This window comes from Sus scrofa, chromosome 9 (genome assembly GCF_054392235.1).
Source record: "Sus scrofa isolate SSC_HxYL_T2T_F1_AM1 chromosome 9, Sscrofa_HxYL_maternal_Yorkshire_Landrace_v2.0, whole genome shotgun sequence".
Lineage (NCBI taxonomy): Eukaryota > Metazoa > Chordata > Mammalia > Artiodactyla > Suidae > Sus > Sus scrofa.
The window spans coordinates 8,480,484-8,502,183 of record NC_139391.1 but is presented as its reverse complement, the minus strand read 5'-3'; the positions used below and the strand labels follow the sequence as shown (position 1 = coordinate 8,502,183).

The 21,700-nt window shown below is 45.9% G+C and overlaps 1 protein-coding gene across 24 annotated transcripts in view; it reads left to right on the top strand.

The window, feature by feature from the left end:
* The window catches only part of C2CD3 (C2 domain containing 3 centriole elongation regulator), a 119,001-nt gene that overhangs the window by 68,578 nt on the left and 28,723 nt on the right, over positions 1-21,700 (top strand). For 20 of the 24 annotated variants that reach the window (XR_014814559.1, XR_014814562.1, XR_014814564.1 and 17 more), the window contains 5 exons: positions 2,153-2,494; positions 11,425-11,563; positions 14,704-14,768; positions 18,167-18,372; positions 20,725-20,855. Coding sequence is in view for 7 of the 24 variants with exons in the window: in XM_084975141.1 (XP_084831267.1) it covers positions 2,153-2,494; positions 11,425-11,563; positions 14,704-14,768; positions 18,167-18,372; positions 20,725-20,855 (883 nt within the window). In the remaining 17 variants the exon portion in view is untranslated. Of the gene's footprint in view, positions 1-2,152; positions 2,495-2,762; positions 3,455-11,424; positions 11,564-14,703; positions 14,769-18,166; positions 18,373-20,724; positions 21,699-21,700 lie in introns of those variants that run through there. The other 4 variants (XR_014814566.1, XM_084975139.1, XM_084975144.1 and 1 more) reach the window with 2 other exon arrangements.

Below are 21,700 nucleotides of genomic sequence, written 5' to 3'. Positions count from 1 at the left end.
TATTTTGGTCCTGCTAGATCACAGGATACACAGGTTGGAAAATGATGGGGGATGAAGCTCGAGTGGTGCGCAGGCATGCTGTGTTGAAGGCCTCTTCGAAGTGGGAGAGTTTGGCCTCTTTTCTGAGAGCCGTGAAAAATTATCATGGAGTTCCCAACATGGCTCAGCGGACACAAATCTGACGAGCACCCATGAGGATGCAGGTTTGATGCCTGGCCTCGCGCAGTGGGTGAAGGATCCAGCATTGCCATGAGCTGTAGTGTAGGTCACAGATGCGGCTCGAATCTGGCATTACTGTGGCTGTGGTGTAGACTGGTAGCTGTAGCTCTGATTAGACTCCTAGCCTGGGAACCTCCATATGCCACAGGTACAGCCCTAAAAAGACAAAAAAAAAAAAAAAAAAAAAAAAAACCTGTTATGACAAGTTCCGAATAGAAGAGTGACGTGGCTTTTCTTCCTAGAAAACTTAAGTCTGGCAACTATAGTACAGAATGAATTGAAGATGGCCAGACTAGACTCTTTACAAACATCATATTTATTCATCTTAATATTCCTATATGGTTAGTTGTCATTTCCCCCACTATACATTTGAAGAAACTGAATCACAACCCTGTTTTAGCTCTGTTATCCTTGTGCTCTGAGCCTGTTGTTGAGCAGGTGGCCCAAGCTAAAGAATGTAATATCTGGGTGACCATCCCAGATGCTCTGGTTCTCTCTGGACCCCACAGATAGAATTCTGGCTCTACAGAGCACCTCATCAAATGCCGTGTGCCCTATTTGATCTGGTTTGGCCTAGAGTCACTTCGGAGAGACTGCAGAAAAAGTCCTTGAAGTGTGCAAAGCTCACTTGAACTGCAGTTCATAAAGACAGACATTTAAATTTAAGCTCACTGCGCTGAAGAAAGTAGGTTTGGGATGCTTGATACAGATTTAAAGGTCCAAACTCAAACACCCTTTTTTTAAGTCACTTCATTGAGCGATATACCAAAGGCAGTATTTACCTTCTCCTATTGCCCATTTCCCTCCTGCTTTCCCACCCCACCACCGTTTTATCCTCTCGTAAAGGGGCCTTGTACAAAGCGAAGCATTAGATGTGTTTGTTGGATGAGTCGGTCAGTTCATCTAGTCATCCATCCATCCGACCACCCTCCCAAGTCCTCTTAAGGTTCTTGAGGGTAAGGATTTAACTGGGTTGCTTTTGAGTACCTTCCCTTCTGTGACCTGCCCTTATTTTCTCCTTGTGATAATCCTAAGAATCCGCACATTGCATGGGAAGAAAACAGGTCACCTAAAAACAAAAAGCCAGGAAGGGTTCTGTCTTCGTCCCATCTGTGAAGCAGTTAAGTCCATTTTCCTGAATTGAAATAGGTCTAGTGAAGCAAACTTTGAGATTTTCAAGGAACCGTTAATGCCTCCTACTTTGTAAATAAGTATCCAACAAATCAGAAAAATGTAAATCCCTGAGTTTAAATCTGCCATTTATTGGGCGTCATCTCGACAGGTTACACTCTGTTTTAAGTTCTGTTGCAGTGAAGTTAATTTACAAAGTTGTGATCGCTTCTGCCGTTCAGCTTGTTTCTTAACCCCCCCGAGATTCCAGCACATGAAAAATACTCAGCAGATGCTAATTCCCTTATTTTCCTTTTTACCGCCTTCTGCCCCCCCCCCTTCCCTTCCACATGAGCTTCAAGGCTCCTGCCAGAACCTGTTTTGCTGGCGAAACAGTCTAAAATGAGCACCAGCTCAGCTTCCTAATGAGAAAGTCTAAGAAAGGGAAAGAATGGGACATGTGGAAAAGAAGACGGCTACTCCTGATCCATCAAAGCTTAAACTTTTAAGAGGCTTCGGAGGTCATCCACGTCTAGTTGCCCTCAGCATGTGACCTCCTTCGCGGCGGCTCTGCCTGGAGGTCCCCTGGCTTTGGCCTGAAAGCGCTCACCACTTTCCATTATTGGAGATGGTGGCGGGGAGGGGGTCGAGGGGAGGGGTGTGCCTGTGTAGTCACTTCACAGTTTCGTTTGCACGTCGGTGTATTAAGGCCACTCTCACCAAAGGAGTGCGGGCCATAAGCACCCCCTGCCAGCGTCTCCAGGTTGAGAGCGTGTCCTTGGCCCCTGCTTGCCTAGGCTTATTCTCCTCCATCCTCTCATAGGTGTGTATCCTCTGTTTGGACGGAATGCTTCCAACCTCTCCGGAGCTGCCTTGCGAGTTCACGTGGTTCTTTCCTCTCTTTCTTCACACCCTGGGCCCCCTCACGAGCTGGACTCCATGGACTGCAGCAGCCACAGCGAGTCTGAGCAGCTCCCCAGAGGAAACGATGAGACCCAGCTCTCTCCGCCACGTGGCCGCCCGAAGTCCCCAGCCTCCACGCAGGTCCCCTGCAGCAGCAGCAGCACCGCCGGCGTCGGCCCCGCCCAGGAGGGCCCTGCGGAGCTGGATGGAACTTTTGCAGCCAGTGTCTTGGTAGAAAGGGCCATGCACTTGAGCCTGAAAGGTATGTTGTCCTCACTTATCCAGAAACACGTATCTGACTCCACAGGCTCTGGTCCTGTCTTCACAGATCTTTCTCCCAGATCATGACAGCTGGGAGAACGGGTCATCATTTTAATCAGTAATTATATTTCTGAACCTAAATGGACCACATCAGTTCTCCTAATTTTGCGTATCATAAATTCTCCAGTCCAGAAACCTGAGTATCAACTTAAATACTTCTCTTTTCCTTTTCCATAGTCAAATTGTCTTTTTTCTTTCTTTGTTTTGAGGGGCCACGCCCACAGCGTGTGGAAGTTCCCCAGCCAGCCAGGGATCAAACTCAGGCCACAGCAGCCACCCAAGCTGCTGCAGTGACAATACCGGATTCTTAACCTGCTGCGCCCCAAGAGGACTCCTGTCTCTCTGCCTTCTCCATTCCCGCCAACTCAGGCTCTCTTCATTAGGTCCCTAGAGCCAAGGGGTTTTAGGATCCAGAGACCCCCAAAGGATCCAAGGATAAAAGTCAGAGTCGGTGAACTTCAATAGGAAGAGAATTACATCTTTATTTTTATTAACTAAAATTTAACATTTCCTCCAACTGTGAATGTAGACATTAGACACTAGTGATGTTAGCAGTGTTGTGATGTCAATAATAAAAATGGCAAGTGTTTGCATATGATGTTTTAGGTATTGCAGATACCTTGGAATATTCTTTTTTTTTCAGGGGCATAACCCGCAGCATATGGAGGTTCCCAGGCTAGGGGTCTAATTGGAGCTGTAGCCACTGGCCACAGCCGCAGCAGCACTGGATCCTTAACCCACTGAGCAAGGCCAGGTTCCTAGTCAGATTCATTAACCACTGAGCCACGACAGAAACTCCTGGAATATTCTTTATACTTCCATCGTTACCTCAAAATTAAAGTAGTTATTAAACCTGTAGTTAGGTCTTGTTATGTATCAATAAAGCACATATATTACTCTATCACAGTTTTCTTAACATTTTGATAATTTATGCCAATATAATTTGATTTCTTTGTAATCCTGATATTTTACGTTATGCTTTTTTTTTTTTTTTTTTTTTGTCTCTTTGCCTCTTCTAGGGCTGCTCCCGCGGCATATGGAAGTTCCCAGGCTAGGGGTCGAATCGGAGCTACAGCCACCGGCCTACTACGCCAGAGCCACAGCAACACGGGATCCAAGCTGCGTCTGCAACCTACACCACAGCTCACAGCAACAACGGGAACTCTAAAAAAAAAAAAACAATTTTAAAAGAAGAAGCCCATAGACCTCATCAAAAGCCAAAGGAATCCATGGCACGTAGAACCTGCCCTGCTTTTATTCAGCCTTGTAATTGCTTCTAAAATTTTCCCTTTTACCATCACCTTTCTCTTTTGCCTGATTCCACCTCTCTCAAAACTCAGCTCAAGCATCATCATCGAACAGTTTCCCTGTTTGCTCTCCTAGCGCTTTTGCCTCTATCGCAGCATGTGTCACCTGCACTAAAATTGTTGGCATGATCTTCTTCTCTACTAGGTAGGAGCTGTTTAAGAGCAAAGACTTTATCTCATTCATTCGTCATTCATTCAGCAATAAAACTTACTAGTATTTGCTGTATGCAAGCACCGTCCGTGGTACTGGGCATAAAGCAATGAACAAAACAAGCAAAAATGGTGCCCTCGAGAAGCTTGCATTCCAGTAGAAATATATTCAGCCCAGTATTCCCAGCCAGTAAGTTGTGTGTGTGTGACCCGGAGCTAGTTATTATCTCTCTGTGTCTTGACTTCCTTATGTGTAAATGGCTGTGATTAGCGGTTCAGAGACGTGCAATGGCTGCATGAGAGCCAGAAAATCCGTATTATGAGTCCAGAAGATGTCAGCGTGCATCTTTTGGTTTGACCTTCCTACTTGGCTCCTGTCAGTTCCGTGTTGCCTCTCCGTTTGTGTTGTGTATTTTTATTACTTTGGAAGAGAAACAAAACTCATGCTCACAGTAGCTGTTGTTTGTCTTTCATTCCTCTCTCTCCCCATACACGCTACCAGCAGACCTGACTGCTGGGATTATAAGCATCCACAGAGACCCTAAGGTTCTCATACATCTCATCACCTTTGTGAGTGAGAGACTCGGAAACGTTCTATCTGCGGACAAAGTCTTCTCCCCACACAGTCTCGCTTTGCTGTATTAGAGATACTGAGATCCTGTATGAGTCATAACATTGGGAAACAGGCTTTTTCCTTTTCATTGCCCTCCCTAAGCAGCCCTTTTGTGACAAGTTCATTTATAAGCACTGAACTTGTAAAAAAGAAAAATCAGTAGATAAATGAATTTTAAGGTAAGCACAAAAAAGCTTTTACTTTTGCAAGAATTGTTCTGGTCTTTTTGTTTTTGCATTGAAAATAAAATTTAAAATTTAATTGGTAAACGTATGGGAGTCAGAAGACTGGCTTCTGCCTGCCCAGGCCAGTGACTTGCTTCGTCACTTTGGGCAAACCTACGTTTTCCTCAGCTGTGAAATGTGATGGCCTCTGCAGCTCTCCTCTTCTAAGAACGTGTCCCCACACTCTGGGAGTCAGCTATAAACTGCCAAGCCTTTGTGAAAATCGGGTAGAACCTTCCTTAATACCCGCGTCGGCTGTCTTCTGCCCTTTAACCAAGTTCTCGGTGCAGTCATCCCTTTCATGCCTCGGAAGCGTCTTCCTTGAGGAAGGAAATCAGCGCTTCCCTAGTGCAAAGCTACATGCAGAGGATTCATAGACAGCCCTGAACTAGGAGCTCTGCCCTCGACAAAAGTTAAATCTGAGGCAGCATACTCCCCAGTGTGGTCCTGGTTCTGAAATACAAGCATTTGTTGGATACTTTTGTTAGGAAAAGCTCTGAGAAACCTTCAAAAATCAGCTTGTTGAGCACTCATAAGGTTTGTGTACTTATCTCTAGCCCTGTCTGACAGCGAGGCAGTCAGTGAACAGAGAGGTGGTGTGATTTGAGGTCTGGTCTAAGTTATAGGCAGTGAAAACCAAAGCCACCCTCAGTGTCATCAGCCTTCAGAGGCTCTCTTTCCCTGGCCCAAGTAGGCTTAGGGGGTCCTTCTGGGTTCCCCTTATAGTCTTTATCTTATCTTTAGCTTATCGTATTTATAGTATTTATTTAACTCTGCCTCCAGATCAAGAATCAGATCTGACTCATCTGTGCCTGTGTGACAGAGCAGGTTTCAGTTAATGTTAGCTTAACAAAGTGAACTGGGCTTTTAGTAACAAACGCATTTGGGTATCGCTTGAGGGCAAGTTTCATCCATTTGCCCGAGACGGAGGGAGGGCTGTGCCCTTCAGCAGATAGAATTAATTAGGACTGTTGCAGTGGACTGTCCCCGGAGAAGGAATTGGGAAACCTGGCTGCGTCTTGCAGTTGCTAGTTTACCAGACGTGTGATGAGCAAGCCAAAGAGCAGTCTCTCCTTCATTGGTTTTGTTTTATTTTGTTTCCACTATAGCTGGTTTACAGTGTTCTGTCAATTTTCTACTGTACAGCATGGTGACCCAGTCTCACATACACATTCTTTTTTTCTCACATGATCCTGCTCCATCACAAGTGACCAGACATAGTTCCCAGCGCTAGACAGCAGGATCCCATTGCTTATCTGCTCCAAAGGCAATAGTCTGCATCTACTGAGCCCAGATTCCCAGTCCCTCCCACTCCCTCCCCCTCCCCTGGGCAACCACAAGTCTGTTCTCCAAGTCCATGATTTTCTCTTCTGCGGAAAGATTCGTTTGTGCTATATATTAGATTCCAGATATAAGTGATCTCATATGGTATTTGTCTTTCTCTTTTTGACTAATTTCATTTAATATGAGGGTTGCCTCATTTGTAAAATAGAGATCATGACGCCTTTCTTGTGTGATTATCAGGGGTGTTAACAAGCACAGGTTTAGTATATTAAAAAAAAAGTTTGTGAACTGTATAAAGTGTCAAAAATAAGGGTTATTTTAATCTCATTGAAACAAATATACCATTCTTTTTTTTTTTTTTTTTTTTTTGTCTTTTTGCCTTTTTAGGGCCATACTCACGGCGTATGGAGGTTCCCAGGCTAGGGGGCCAATCAGAGCTGTAGTCGCTGGCCTATGCCACAGTCAGAACCACACGGGATCTGAGCCATGTCTGCGACCTATGCCACAGCTCACAGCAACACTGGATCCTTAACCCACTGAGCAAGGCCAGGGATCAAACCCACAACCTCATGGTTCCTAGTCAGATTCGTTTCTGCTGGGCCATGACAGGAACTCCCCATACCATTCTTAATGCTACTACTTTTCATACTTACATAAAACACAGGAAATTCAGTGAAAACACTTAAGATGGAAAAGCTGATTCATCCCAAGTCCTCCTAACTGCTCTGTTGGCTCCAGGCCTGTAGGAGGTCCAGCGCCTTCATCTGGGCGGCCTCCAGAAGGGTTTCAGAGCTTGACCTTTTCCAGAAATGCAAACAGACCCAGCTGAACTTCCATCCCCAGGGGAGAGCCAAGGGAACCTGACAGACCTGCTCTCCTAAGCTGCTGTCTTTATCACCTGCCTGTTTGGCTGAAAGGAGTATTTCTGATTCAAAACTGAATACGGAACAATTTTTTTCCAAAGTAAAAATAGTACTTCTATTTCAAGGTCTTTAGCATATAGCAACCTCCAAAATAACAAACCTTAAAAGCAGGGGTTGGGGTGTGAGCGAGATCTGAGCAGTGCTGGTACGTATCTAGAATCATAGGGGTTTATCATGGGAAGAAATTTGAGAGCACATGTTTCTGCTGAAGGAACTCGATGCCCAGAGAGCCAGAACGAGGTACCCGGTGTCACACTAAATCAGTGACAGAGAACGCCAGAAGCAGGGGTCGCGTCTCAGAACTAGAGTTGGTCCTCTGCCGAGCGCTCAGCCTTCCTGAGCAGCTGCCGTGTCCTCCACTGCACCCGCCGCACTTCCCTCCTTCAAGACCTGGCAAGTGTCTAAACGTCGGGCAGCGGGGAGTCTGCACACCTTGAGTAAGGGCTGTGGCTCTACTCTGTGCATTCAAGGAGCTCTCAGTTGCGTGAGGGAAAGACAGACCCACCAATGATTACGGAATAGTCTGGAAACTGCGAGCATAGAGGCAGATGATTGCTCCCAAGCTCTGAGGACTCATGCCATTTGATTAGAAGCTTGAGACCTACTCAGGAAAATGGGAGAGAGCAGGGGGACAGGGAAGGAGAGACAGGAGAAATGGCCGCTGTGTCAGGGAGAGTCCAGTTATCCGAAACAGCCCACCCCAGCCATTTTAAACAGGAAGGAGGTTAATATAGATTTTTTTTTTTTTTTTTTTTTTGGTCTTTTTAGGGCTGTACCCATGGCATATGGAGGTCCCCAGGCTATGTAGGAGTCCAGTCGGATCTGCATCTGCAGCCTACACCACAGCTCATGGCAACACCAGATCCTTAACCCACTGAGCAAGGCCAGGGATCGAACCTGCGTCCTCATGGATACTAGTCAGGTTTGTTACTACTGAGCCACAGTAGGAACTCCGAATATAGATTATTAAAATACTTCAGATTCCTGGAAGGGCTCAAGGAATGGGCTCTAGGCTAAGCTCTCAGAAGAGAACCGGTAGATCTTTTTAGTTCAGAATACAGTGCCAGCACAGCAGTCCAGTGATCAGAAACTCTCATCGCTATTACCTCAGGGCCTCTGGGCACCTAGAGCAGGAAACTCCCTGTTGCCCTTGCTGGGAGCAGGAGCAGAAGGGAAAGGAGCATGTCCTCTGCCTCACGTCTGTCTGCCAGATCCGTCGTTAATGGCCTCCCGTTGTTCGGCCAATTGGCCTCCAGAGTCCAGCACACACGAGACGGGGAGGCGGAGTCCTGAGCCTTCCATCTCTGCAGCGCAGGAATACGAGAAAGGGGCAGTGGATGCGGAGCAAGTCAGCCCATGTCCTGCTGTCAGTTTCGTGAAAATAAAACTAAGACGATAGCTCACTAGATAAAGGTACGATGAATGCTCTTTTGTATGTTTTTCACTGGTAAGGATGGTGCTGGATTGCGGATTTCCATGGCATTAACGCTTCTTTGTTTACGACCATCTTATTTGAATCATTTTCTTCTGCTCTTTCAAGAATATGTTTATAAACTGGTTTCGCCACGTTGTAGCCAGTGTTTTTTGTTTTATTTTGTTCCTCCTATAGTTTTTCTCTGTATCTTAGTGCTTTTCTGATTCTGAGGCTCTTCTGCCTCGTAGCCACCAGCACTCTCCCTCCTAAGGCGAGCCTTCCTCTTCCTCCTCTTCAGGTCTCATTCCGCAAGCCTCCTTGAGAAATTTCCACTCCCTTTTCTCTGTCCATCACCCATTTTCTTACTTTATTAATTATCCCCAGTAAGAAGGAGTGAAAAGTAATGCCATCTGGTCTTGTTTTTAAGCCATGAGATTAATAACATGACAAGATTTGGGGGTTGGAGGGAATAATATTTTTAGTTTAAACAAATATGGCTACATTATGGAAGATACTATAACATTCTTATGAATTTTTTAATTTTTTGACCATGTCTGCAGCATGTGGAAATTCCTAGGTCAGACATCAAACCTGTGCCACCTTGGTGACCCAAGCCACTGCAGTGACATTGGCGGATCCTTAACCCACAGCACCACAAGGAAACGCCTCACATGAGTTTTTCGATAACATACAAGCCTGCTGATAGATGTCATGTTTATTGTTGCACTTTCAAGGCAGCAGGAGCCCCAGCACTCCAGGTTTCAGAGTTTACTTTTCTCTAGGTTGTTGTTGCTTTGATGGGAAAATTTGAACAGAATTCGTCTACTCTGATGGCACATGTTTGGGTTGAGGAAATAGAGCAAAGCAAGAGTGCAGGTACTTCTGTTTCCCTAAGAGGAGGTGGAAGTTGGAGAGCTCTAATTGGGCGTGTGCAATTCAGTGATTCCGCCTAGAGAGTCCAAAGAGGCGTTTCAGAATAGAGGGCGTTGGAGTCTGTCTTGTCAGGGTGACTTATTAAAAGTTACGCTGCTTGTGGGAGGAAGTACAGTTAGCAATTCTGAGTAGAAATTTGTCCATCAGATTGCTTTCTGTTCACAGGGACAGCCTGAAGAAGAGTGGCTGCTAAAAGGCACAATCAGAGAAGGAGCAGGGTGGAGCCTCAAAGATTAACTTCAGCCACAGAGTGAAGTGGGAGTTGGATTTGGGGGAACCTTGAGCTAGTCAGGGAGAAAGACAAATCCATTAGAATCCACATGCAGAATTTGCTCCTCTGGGTCGCATGAATGTTTCAGACATACTGCTTTTCTTCTGTTCTCTTCCCTTCCTCTGGAATCCCCAGAGTCATAGCATTTTAGAGTTGAAAGGGACCTTACCGACGTATAGTGTCTGTAGTATTCACTGCTGTCCCAAGGAACTCTGTCCTCTGATGCACATGTTCTCTGGTTTTACTGTCCAGTGTGGTAGCTCTTGAGTGCTTGAAATATAACTAGTGCAGCTAAGAAACAGAATTTTTAATCTTACTCAGTTTTCACTAACTTAAAGTAGAATAGCCCCATGTGGCTACTGGTTGTCTTGCTGGACAGCTCAGTTAGACGATCTAGTATTGCCATCCATCTTCATTTTACATTGTTTTAGGAGAGAATAAATGGCTAACTCTCCCACACTGGACACCTGATCTTGTAAAATTAACACCAGCACAGTACTCAGTGGTTTTTGTTTTTTGTGGCGGGTGGGGGGCAGGGCTTGTTTCCTGCAGCGTATGGAAGGTCCCAGGCTAGAGGTTGAGTCAGAGCTGCAGCCACCTACCTACGCCACAGCCACAGCAACACAGGATCCAAGCCAAGTCTGAAACCTATACCACAGTTTACAGCAACAAGGGATCCTTAACCTACTGAGCGAGGCCAGGGATCGAACCTGCATCCTCATGGATACCAGTCAGGTTCATAACCAGCTGAGCCACAACGGGAACTCCCAGGACTCAGTGTTTTACATTCATATAACTCGAGTGGAGGCAGTACAGGTCATGGCTGAGAGCTTGGACCCCAGGGCCAGAATGCTTGAATTGGACTCTCAGTTTACCATTCAGTAAAGGGAGTGTGACCACTTAATAAATGTTTGATACCTCTGTACCCCAGCTTTTTCATCTGTGTATTGGGAAGAAGATCTTCCTCATAGGTTTATTGCAAGGATTAAAGGAGTTAATACATGTATAGTTCTTAGAATGGTGCCTGGCGCACAGTAATTGGTATATAAGTGTTACCTACTATTATTTGGTTTTAATCCTTACAGCATCTGTGGAGATATAACTATCATATGCCCCACTTGGGGAATCAGTGGCCTAGAGACCTTGCCCAAGGTCACATAGAATGTGTATGGCAGAGCTGATCACTGATCATCTGACCTGTAGGTCTGGGCTCTTAGCAGTTCTTCTTTTTTTTTTTTTTTTTTTTTTTTTTTTTTGCCATACCTCTGGCATGCAGAAGTTCCTGGGCCAGGGATCAAACCTGCACCACAGCAGCAACCCGCACCACAGCAGTGACACCAGATCCTCAACCTGCTGTGCCACCAGGGAACTCCTGCAGTTCTGTCTTTTGCCTCTCAGTCTAGTATTTTCCATCATCTCACAAAGTACAAAGAGATGGGAAAAGTTGTTTGCTTTTGTTAAAAAATATTTTTTATTATAGTTGATTTATCATGTTCTGTCAATTTCCGCTGTACAGCAAAGTGACCCAGTTATACATATATATACGTTCTTTCTGAGAAGTTATTCCTTGTTGGGTAATATTTATGAACTGAGCCTTGAAAGGACAGCTTCAGTAGCAGAAGCTTTTCAGATACAAAGAATAGCTCAGGCAGAGACCCAGAGGGTCGGGGAGAGGCGGGACTGGTTCTTCTTGTGGCTTTATAAAGAGAGGCCTCCAGCCCAAGCATAGTCACTCCACTCTTCTCTTTTCAGGGAGCCCCTTGACCGAGCGGAAAGTCTCAGTACCCAGTTGTTGCGTTTCCTTTGCAACAGCTGATGAGCCATCTCCTGTCTTCACCCAAGTGGTTGAAAACACAGATTCCCCCATCTGGAATTTTCAACAGCAGTCAAGGTTTGTATTTTATGTTGTTCCATCGACCTTCAGAATCTGCTTTTTGTTCCAAGAGACAAACTCAGAGCAAAGAATGTAACAGACACAACAATACTGAATCAACTTAGAGCATGCTTTCCTTATTAAATGGTTATTTCATCCTAGTTCCTGTGAATTCACAGCTAGTGGTGGTTTAAAGGTTTCGTTGTGTTTTTAACTCTGCTCACTGCAGCTCAGTGCCACACTGGTGTTCGGTGAAGACGTCTTAGATGTTCTGCGCTGTTCTAGGCAGCAGGAATTAAAGCCGATTATAACAGTCCCCCTGGAGTTCCCATTATGGCTCAGTGGAAAGGAATCCGACCAGTAATCATGAGGTTGTAGGTTTGATCCCTGGCCTCACTCAGTGGGTTAAGGATCCAGAGTTGCCATGAGCTGTGGTGTAGATCGCAGATGTGGCTTGGATCTGGCATTGCTGTGGCTGTGGCATTGGCCGGCGGCTCCAACTCCAATTTGACCCCTAGCCTGGGAACCTCCATATGCCACAGGTGTGTCCCTTAAAAAAAAAAAAAAAAACAGCCCCTGAAGACACCTCAGGTGAGTGTGGAAGAGAGTATACAGGTTGTCTAGGCGAAGAGGGCAGAGAGCACTGATCACAGGAATCCAAGGATTATCCATCTGTAGGAAAGATTTCTGATGCAGTGCAAAGAGCCTGGGCTTTGGAACTAGAGAGACTTGACCTTCAGCCCCATCTGCCATTTACTAGCTCCGTGAGCAAGGTATATAACATCTGGGAGCCTCGGACTCCTCGTCTGTAAAGCAGAGGTGAATGTCACCGGGTTATTGTGAGGTCCGGATTATATGACATTTAGGAAAAAGACCTCATGGTACCTGGTAGATACATAACAAACAACCATCTCCTTTGGAAGGCTCACAGAGGGGAGGAGAGTCCTGTCGGTTGTGGGGCAGTGAGGCTGGGTGGTCAGGGGCTGGCCTAGGGAGCCTGTGTGGTACAGGGCTCTCCTCCTCTCCTGTTATCTGTCTCATCATTGTTAAAGATGTGTGGTCTATCACTAACTGTTGTCACTATGATTTTTACACAGCATCACCTTTTTATTTTTTAGATTTTTTCCTTTTTAGGGCCACACCTTTGGCATGTGGAAGTTCCCAGGCTGGGGCTCGAATCAGAGATGCAGCTACCAGCCCACACCACAGCCACAGCAACATGGGATCCAAGTCACGTCTGCAACCTACACCACAGCTCACAGCAATGCCAGATCCTTAACCCACTGAGCAAAGCCAGGGATCAAACCCTCATCCTCACGGATACTAGTTGGACTCCTTACTGCTGAGCCACAATGGGAACTCCTGGCATCACCGTTTGTAAAGTTTAATTCTTATCCTTCAGTACCAGCTGTGCCATGTGGTTTCCGATCTGCTCTTTGCTCACAGTGTTTATGTACCTAATCGAGTCTCAGCAGTTACTCACATGTTCAGTGTTTTGAAATGTGAGAGGATAACCCGAGTCAGGAGCTGCAGTAACAGCTCAGTACTATCTAAGGTGAGCTACTGGAAATTATAGAAATTTTGGCCATCATGCCCAGTACTTTGTCTCAGGGTAATATCAAATCTGCCTCAAAAGGTAAGTGACCAGAGGGCTGAGCTCCTAAGTGAGAGGGATAGGTTTATTCAGAACCTAACTTTGAGAGTTCTCTTGCGACACAGCCGGTTAATGATCCAGCATTGTGTCACTGCAGCAGCTTGGGTCACTGTCATGGCATGAGTTCGATCCCTGGCCCAGGCACTTCCACATAATACATGCATGGCCAAAAAAAAAAAAAAAGAAAAAAAGAACCTAACTTTACAAACTTGTTAAAGCAACATTGACAGTCACCTTATTTCATCCCCTTACTTTACGAGTCCTTTAGTTGAGGAGATGGTGGCCTATGGCAGTTACAGTCTGTTGGTGACAAAAGCAAGATTAGAAGAAAAATGAATGGTGATGCTGTTTACAGTTTCTCTGTGATGAAATTGTTTTATTTGATCCTTCTAGAAACCTTGTAGCTAGTAGATAATACCCCATTGAACAGGTGAGAAAACCAGGGCTCAAAGAGACTGAGAGCTCAGGGTCCCCTAGGTGGCAAGAGGACAGCTGGAATTCAGAGGTGGATCTTTTGACCCCCAGCTAGAATTCAGAGCTCTGGCACAGTGTTCCAAGTTAGCAGGTGCCTCAGCCGCTGTCACAGTCGGCTCTCTTCAGTTCCCCAGTGGAATCTGGGGAAGAAAACCAAGTCTCTTGGTTTTCTGTGGTTCCCCATCTTGCTCGCCTGGAACAGTGGTGCCCGGTTTGGAACTTCCCAAATCTTAGTAATTTAATACTTTATATAAAATGTATTAAAGATGATCCTGAACTCAATATAGCCTTCTTTAATCTGATGAGAAAGTTGGTTCCCTTCTTCTTTTGGTGCCTTTGGAGTCAGACACACTCGGGTTCAAATCCCAGGTCCGCCACTTACTGAATCTTATGTGACCTTAAGCAAATCCCTTCTCTCTGAGCCTGCCTTCACCACGAGGATGGTAAGACCCATGTTGTAGGTTTTGCGCAGGGTACGTATATGAGAAACACTTGGCACTGTGGCTGGCCCAGGGTAGGTACTCAGTAAACATTCTTTTCCTTCTCTTCTCACCACCCCAACCCACCACCACAAGACATGAGAAGAATCCTTACCTGCTCCAGTAGAACGGGACAGGGGGATTAGGGGAGAGTACTACATCAAGGTTGCTTGGTTTTTATTTTTTGGTTGGTTGGTTGGTTGATTTGGGGCACACCCACAGCATGTGGAAATTCCCAGGCCAGGGATCGAACCCATACCACAGCAGCAGCCCAAGCCATTGCAGTAACAATGCCAGATCCTTAACCCACTGCACCACAAGAGAGAGCCCACGGGTTGCTTGTTTTCAAGTCTCAACAAATTACTAGTCATTTCACCTCTCTGAGCTTCCATCCCCTCTTTTAACTATGAAAATAAAAATATGTCCTAGGAGATAAGCATGAAATGAAAGTGTTAGGGAAGTGCTCTGCAAAATATAAGATATTCTGCAAATGTGTCATAGTGCAGACGCTTCCTGCACAGTTAACTTACGGTGGTGGTTTCTCTTAATAGGCTATCGAAAGAGCTTCTTCTGGACCCACAGCAAACTCTGGTCTTCAAAGTTTGGCATAAAGGAGGTATGAACTCTTATCTTTGTGTTTGTTTGGTTTTTGTTTTTTGAGGGCCACGCCCACGGCATATGGAGATTCCCCGGCTAGGGGTCAATTCGGAGCTGCAGCTGCTGGCCTGCACCACAGCAGTACGGGACCCAAGCCACATCTGCTACCTACACCACAGCTCACGGCAGTGCCAGATCCTTAACCCACTGAGCAAGGCCGATCAAACCTGCATCCTCATGGATACTAGTCATATTTGTCTCCCCTGAGCCACGCAATGGGAACTCTGAACTCTTTCCTTATTTAGTTATAAAAATAAGCTCATACCATGTTGACAATTTGCCAATCCTTTTCTTTTTTTAACCAAGTAAAACCATGGCACTGACAGTGCTGGAAACACGTGTATGTGTTAGAGGTAACCCCGCAGAATGGCCTGTCGTTCTCCTATGGAATTTAAATCCTTAGGAACCACACTGTTTTGTTTGATTACCTGCTAGTGCAGAAATGCAAGTACATTCGAGTCTTTCCAGTGGTGTCGTAATACAGCGCCCTGTTAGCAGACACAGCTGATTTCCTCCCCTTTGCGTGATGTTATGCCTTCTGCTGACTGGCCTAGTAACCCAAAGCCTGTTATGTTCAGGCAGTACACAGACTAGAGTGTGACAGCTTGTCCTTCCCTGTTTTAAGATCCAGGATGGCGTGCTTACGTCATGGTCCTTGGATCTACCTTTACTCAACTGGCACTTACTAAGAGGTTTAATATAGCAGCATTAAGAGCACAGACCCTGAAGCCACACTCTTTGGATTCAAATACCAGTTCCTCTCCTTATAAAGTAGTATGGCCTGGGGTTTTAACTTCTCTGTGCTTCAGTTTGCTTATTTATAAAGTAGGGAGGATAACGGTACCTATGTCGTAGGGTTTCAGGAGAATTAAATGAGTGCCTGATTCTTAGTAAACCCCATCTCAGTTTGGTTTGTTTGTTTGTTTTTATTAGTGAATGCCACTATCCCTTTACAGATACCCCTAATCCTACCAGGTAAAAATATAACTGGTTTAGTTTCATAGATGTAAAAATCTGAGTCCCAAGGAAGTTTAGTGGCTTGACTAAGGTCATGCCTAGTAATTGATGGAGCTAGGACTCAGACCCCGTTCTGACTGGCCAATAGCCTTCACTGTTTGTACACGGTCTGGTAAGATGGGATAACTCAGAAAAATAAAGTGGTTAGGACATTCGACACTCTCACAGCTCTGATACTTAGGAAAATTTGTCTCACCAAATCCCTCCTATAAATCTAGCTCCTTTAAGATTCCTCCTGGGTCTTGGTCTCTGAACCTTCAGTGGTTTTGAGTTATCTGCAGCATCATAGTGTTTGCTTGCCAGTGGTAAGTTTCAGAGCTAACCCCAAAGCCTGTAAGGACCTGAGGGTGGTCCGGGGTAAAGGAAGTGGACTTAGCTGGCTCTCCTTCTAGGCTCCTCTTTGGGACTCATGCTGTGGGTCTGGTTTGGCTGATTGATCCCATCCTGCTGCCATGGCTTCCAAACCTGCCCGGTCTCATCAGCAGAGCAGGAGCTGATCATAAATCAGTTTTCTCTGTATCAACACCAGGAATTTCTGTTTTATTCAGCTTCTCTTTTGTTTTTGTTTTTGTCTTTTTTGCCATTTCTTGGGCCACTCTCGTGGCATATGGAGATTCCCAGGCTAGGGGTCCAATTGGAGCTGTAGCTGCTGGCCTACACCACAGCCACAGCAACACTGGATCCAAGCCACGTCTGCAACCTACACCACAGCTCACGGCAACGCCAGATCCTTAACCCACTGAGCAAGGGCAGGGACCGAACCCGCAACCTCATGGTTCCTAGTCGGATTCGCTAGCCACGACGGAAACTCCTCCTCTTTTGTTTTTTATTCCTGTCTTCTCTCTAAAGTACTCCACAGATTCTCAGGCAGACTAGGCTTTTCCTCAATTTGACACTTAGTTTAGCAAGAAAAGAAAAAGTGTAAGCATTGGTCATATGCAGATCTGTATTCAGATCTTGGCACTGCTATTTACAAACTCTGTGGTCTGAGACAAATCACTTTACATCTTTGAGCCTTTATTTCCTTATTTATAAAATTAGGGTAATAGTGGAGTTCCCACAGTGGCAAAACGGAATCAGGAGCATCTCTGCAGCACCAGGACACAAGTTTGATCCTCAGCCAATTACAGTGGCTTAAAGGATCCAGCATCACCGAAGCTTCAGTGTAGGTCACAACTGCAGCTCAGATCTGATCCCTAGCCCAAGAACTTCATATGCCATGAGACGGCCAAAAAGGACCAAAAAAAAAAAAAGGATAATAGTACTAGCCCTACAGGGTTTTCGTAAGGATTAGAGATAATTATATATATAAACAGTGTTTGGCACGTAATTGGCACCTAGTAAATGGAGCTTTTTTTACTGTGGCTACTACGTGTCGGGTACCGTGCTAGGACTGTTGGGCATAGCGATGAGTGAAGCGGGAATAGCGCTCATCCAGCTCTGTCTTGGGCTCCTAGGATGTGGGGGGATGTTGGGCCCGTGGCGGAGAGTACAGGGAGCGTGGAGCGAGCCAGGCTCCGCTGTTAGGTAGGCCCCGGCCCGAAGGAGAGCACATCGGCGACGCACGTTAGAGGTGGTCGTGACCACGCCTCTCAAACATTCGCATTCCTTGATTATGTAGCAAATTGAAAAGGAAAATTGTGGCCACGTTCGGTAGAATCAGCCCTTGATGTATTCAGTGTAGAAACAGGAGCTGTTTGTCCTCAGCTGCTTTCATGTCAGGAGTGACAGCAGGAAGCAGTGCGTCTGAGCAGCTCGTCCGGCCCGGGAGTCCTCCTTCCCTGTCGTCAAGAGCAGCCTCAGCCCGGGCTCGTTTTGCCCCCTGAACTGGTTTTCTAGGGAGTTACTAGTCTGTGTGTGTGTGTGTGTGTGTGTGTGTGGTTTGCGTCACTTTCATTCTTCAATATAATACATATATATGTTATAGCAATTTAAATACAGGCTACTGTAAATAAGAAAACGAAAACCCCTTATAATTCCACGGGTGATGGTCTTTCAGGGGATTCCTTTCAAGATCCACTGCTCTGAGGAAAATCTGTGAGACATGACAACCTGGGGGGAAAAATAGGTGTTTCTTATGTTCAGTGGGTGTTTCCTCGCCTACGTCAAGAAGACAGGACTCGAGACCCTGCCAGCTTTCCCCTACTGTGCAGAAAAGGGAATTCACAGTAGGCATCTGGCTCGAGTTGCCAGTCTCTCACCCTGTTATCTGTCTTCCCCGTTGATTGTGGCATCACGGAGCCTTCCCATCCCCCAATTCAGCTTCCACGCGCGCTGCCTCGGATCTCAGCGGCAGGACGTGCGCAGCCACACCGCCCGGCCCTTCTCTTTACCCTGCAGGTGAGGAGAGGGTGATTGGTTTCGCCTCGGTGGACCTCTCCCCGCTGCTCTCTGGCTTCCAGTTTGTCTGCGGCTGGTACAACATCACAGACTTCAGTGGCGAGTGCCAGGGGCAGATAAAGGTTGCTGTCTCCCCTTTGGAGAGTTTAATGCGCTTCAAAGAAGAAAGACAAGCAAGACGTGGGGTGAAGACTCCAGGATCACTGGTACGTATCCTGATTCACATTCTTTTTTTTTTTTTTTGCTTTTTAGGGCCATACCCGAGGCACGTGGAAATTCCCAGGCTCGGGGTGACATCAGCGCTACAGCTGCCAGCTGCAGCCACAGCAACAGGGGATCCCAGCCGCATATGTGCCCTCCACCACAGCTCACAGCAATGCTGGATCCTTCACCCACTGAGCAAGGCCCGGGATTGAACCCGTGTCCTCATGGATACTAGTCGGATTCATTTCTGTTGCACCACAATGGAAACTCCTTTTTTCCTTCCTTTTTTTTTTTTTTTTTCTGATTCACATTCTTAACCAGTAAGGCTTCTACTGAGCAAAACCTATAAGAAGATAATTTACATGCACTTGGTACTTTCCAGCATACGAAATAAATTTGAGTGTCATAATGATCTCATGACCTTTTTGAGGTAATAAAAAAATCTTCTAGAGCAATGAGATCCTGCTTTTCAGCACTGGGACCTACATATCCAATCACTTATGATGGAGGATAATATGAGAAGAAAGAATGTGTATGTGTGCCTGGGTCGTCTTGCTGTACAGTAGGAAATGGACAGAACACTGTAAACCAGCTACAATGGAAGAAAATTAAAATCGTAACCCTGATGGCTCAGTGGGTCAGCACTGCTGCGGCTCTGGTTCCTGTGGCGCGGCTTCAGCTCCTGGCCTGGGAGCTTCTGCATGCCTCCGGTGTGGCCACAAAGGAAAAATTCTGGAATTACATGGTAACGGTGGATCCACGATTCTGAATATACTGAAAACTGCTAAATTGCACACAAAGAGTGAGTTGTTTTATAATACATGACTAAAATCTCAGTTTTTAAATAAAATAAGGTTAGTTGCAGTGGAATCTGAAACCATATCAGATGAACTTTTTTTAAACTCTTAAATTAAAATTTTTGGTCTGGGAGTTTCTGTTGTGGTGCAGTGGTTAACGAATCCAACTAGGAACCATGAGGTTGCGGGTTCGATCCCTGACCTCGATCAGTGGGTTAAGGATGTGAGCTGTGGTGTAGGTCACAGATGCAGCTCGGATCTCTAGTTGCTGTGGCTGTGGTGTAGGCCAGCGGCTACAGCTCTGATGAGACCCCTAGCCTGGGAACCTCCATATGACGTGGGAGCGGCTCAAGAAAAGGCAAAAAGACCAAAAAAAAAATTTTTTTTTAAATTTAAAAATTTTTGGTCTGTTTAAAAAAAATTGAAAGAGAAAGAACGAGAAGAAGGGAATTGATGATAGTAAGCATAGACAGCTCTTTCATCGAGTGTAACTGTAAAGGAAGGGAGAGTTTTCCATACTGTCCCAAATACAAGGGAGCGCTATCAAGACAAACACTGTGGGGGGTGTTTTCTCTTTTTTGGCCACCCCATGGCATATGGAATTCCCAGGCCAGGGATCAGATCCAAGCCAAAGTTGTGACTGCAGCTGCAGCAACACTGGATGCTTAACCCACTGCCAGTGTGGGGAGCTAACCTGCATCCCAGCACTCCAGAGACACCACCACTCCTGTTGCGCCACAGCGGGAACTCCCAAACACCATTTTATTCACCTCTCCATCACGCATGCCTGGCACAGGGTCTAGTACAGTGGGCATCAGTAAATATCAGATGAGTGAATGAGTGAAGAAATGCACGCTTGAGAAGATGACAAAGAGGTAGATAGTCCCCATATAGGAAGGCCTTTTCTTTACATCATTCCTGGTAATCATGAGATAAGAAGTATCACAGCCAGATTATCCTCACATGTAAAGAAGATGTTAGCTGTCCAGGCAGGAGTTGATAAACCTAGCTGGAGGAAACAAGGGCATGAGTAAAAATAACTCAGCTTTCAGAAACAATCTGAGCGTATAGTCTATAAAGTGGAGGTAATAATAGTACCTACCACAAAAGCTTATTGTGATTTTTTTTTTTTTTTTTTGGTTTTTGTCTTTTTAGGGCCACACCCTCAGCATATGGAGGTTCCCAGGCTAGGGGTCTAATCAGAGCTGTAGCCACTGGCCTACACCACAGCCACAGCAATGCGGGATCCAAGCCACATCTGTGACCTATACCATAGCTCACGGCAACACCAGATCCTTAACCCACTCAGCAAGGCCAGGGATGGAACCCACGTCCTCATGAATACTGGTCGGATTGGTTAACTACTGAGCCACGACGGGAACTCCTATTGTGATGTTTAAATGAGAAAATGCATGTAAGTTTCTTAGTACAGTGTTCAACACATAAGAAATATTCAGTAAATTATACACACATTATAAATTTGACAAATTTATTTTACTGCTTTGATCCAAAAGGATTTGTGGTAACAGGTGTACATTTTTCTCGTTGCTTCTGCAGATGCCGGTACACAGCCCTTTCTCTTTCCCCGCCTCTGATGTGTTGGCTACGTTCCCTGGCTGCTTTGCAGGACAGACTCCAGAACGTGTTGCCCACACCTCCTCGGAGGCTGATTTTTCCTCTCCTGGGAGGTGAGTGATTTCTCAGTGGTAGGAGGAGATGGAGTCAAAGATGGAAGCGTGCAAATTAGCTGGTTATTTCCGTCTTTCCTTTTTTAGAGGGAGAAATGAGGGACAGGGAAAGACCATTGACCTTCTTTCTTAATTCCTAGGAGCCCCAAGAGCCTGTGGAAACAAAGTGCTTATAAAATGGGACCTAGAACTTTTACCCCATCAAAAAGATAGCTTCAGGGAGTTTCTGTTGTGGCTCAGAGGTTACCCACCCAACTAGTATCCATGAGGATGTGCGTTCGATCCCTGCCTCGCTCAGTGGGTTGACAGTCCAGTGTTGTGAGATGTGGTGTAGGTCAGAGATGTGGCTTGGATCTGGCATTTCTGTGGCTGTGGGGTAGGCTGGCAGCTACAGCTCTGATTCAACCCCTAGCCTGGGAACTTTCATAGGCTGCAGGTGCAGCCCCCACAAAAAAAAAAAAAAGGATAGCTTCAGTGCAAGGGACTCTTCTTCCCTTTTCCTCAGAGGCCTTTAACATTCATCCCTAAAGTCAGTCGTCTGTTGTGTGAGAATACATGTCATGCCCTTTCCGCTCCTAAACCCGTGTGCCAGATTATTTTGTGAAAAATAGCTCCCCATCATTTTGACCAAGCCTGCTGTGGATGCGTATGTGGAACAGGGCTGGAGCGTGTTCTGTCTATCAGAGGGCAGGCCCTAAGAATGAGCACTCCCTTCCAGGCCCCAGCACCATTTGGCATCCCTGCTTCCCTGACAGGCATCCATGAGGATGCAGGTCAACCCCTGGCCCTGCTCAGTGGGTTAAGGATCCAGGGTTACTGTCAGCTGTGGCGTAGGTCGCAGACGT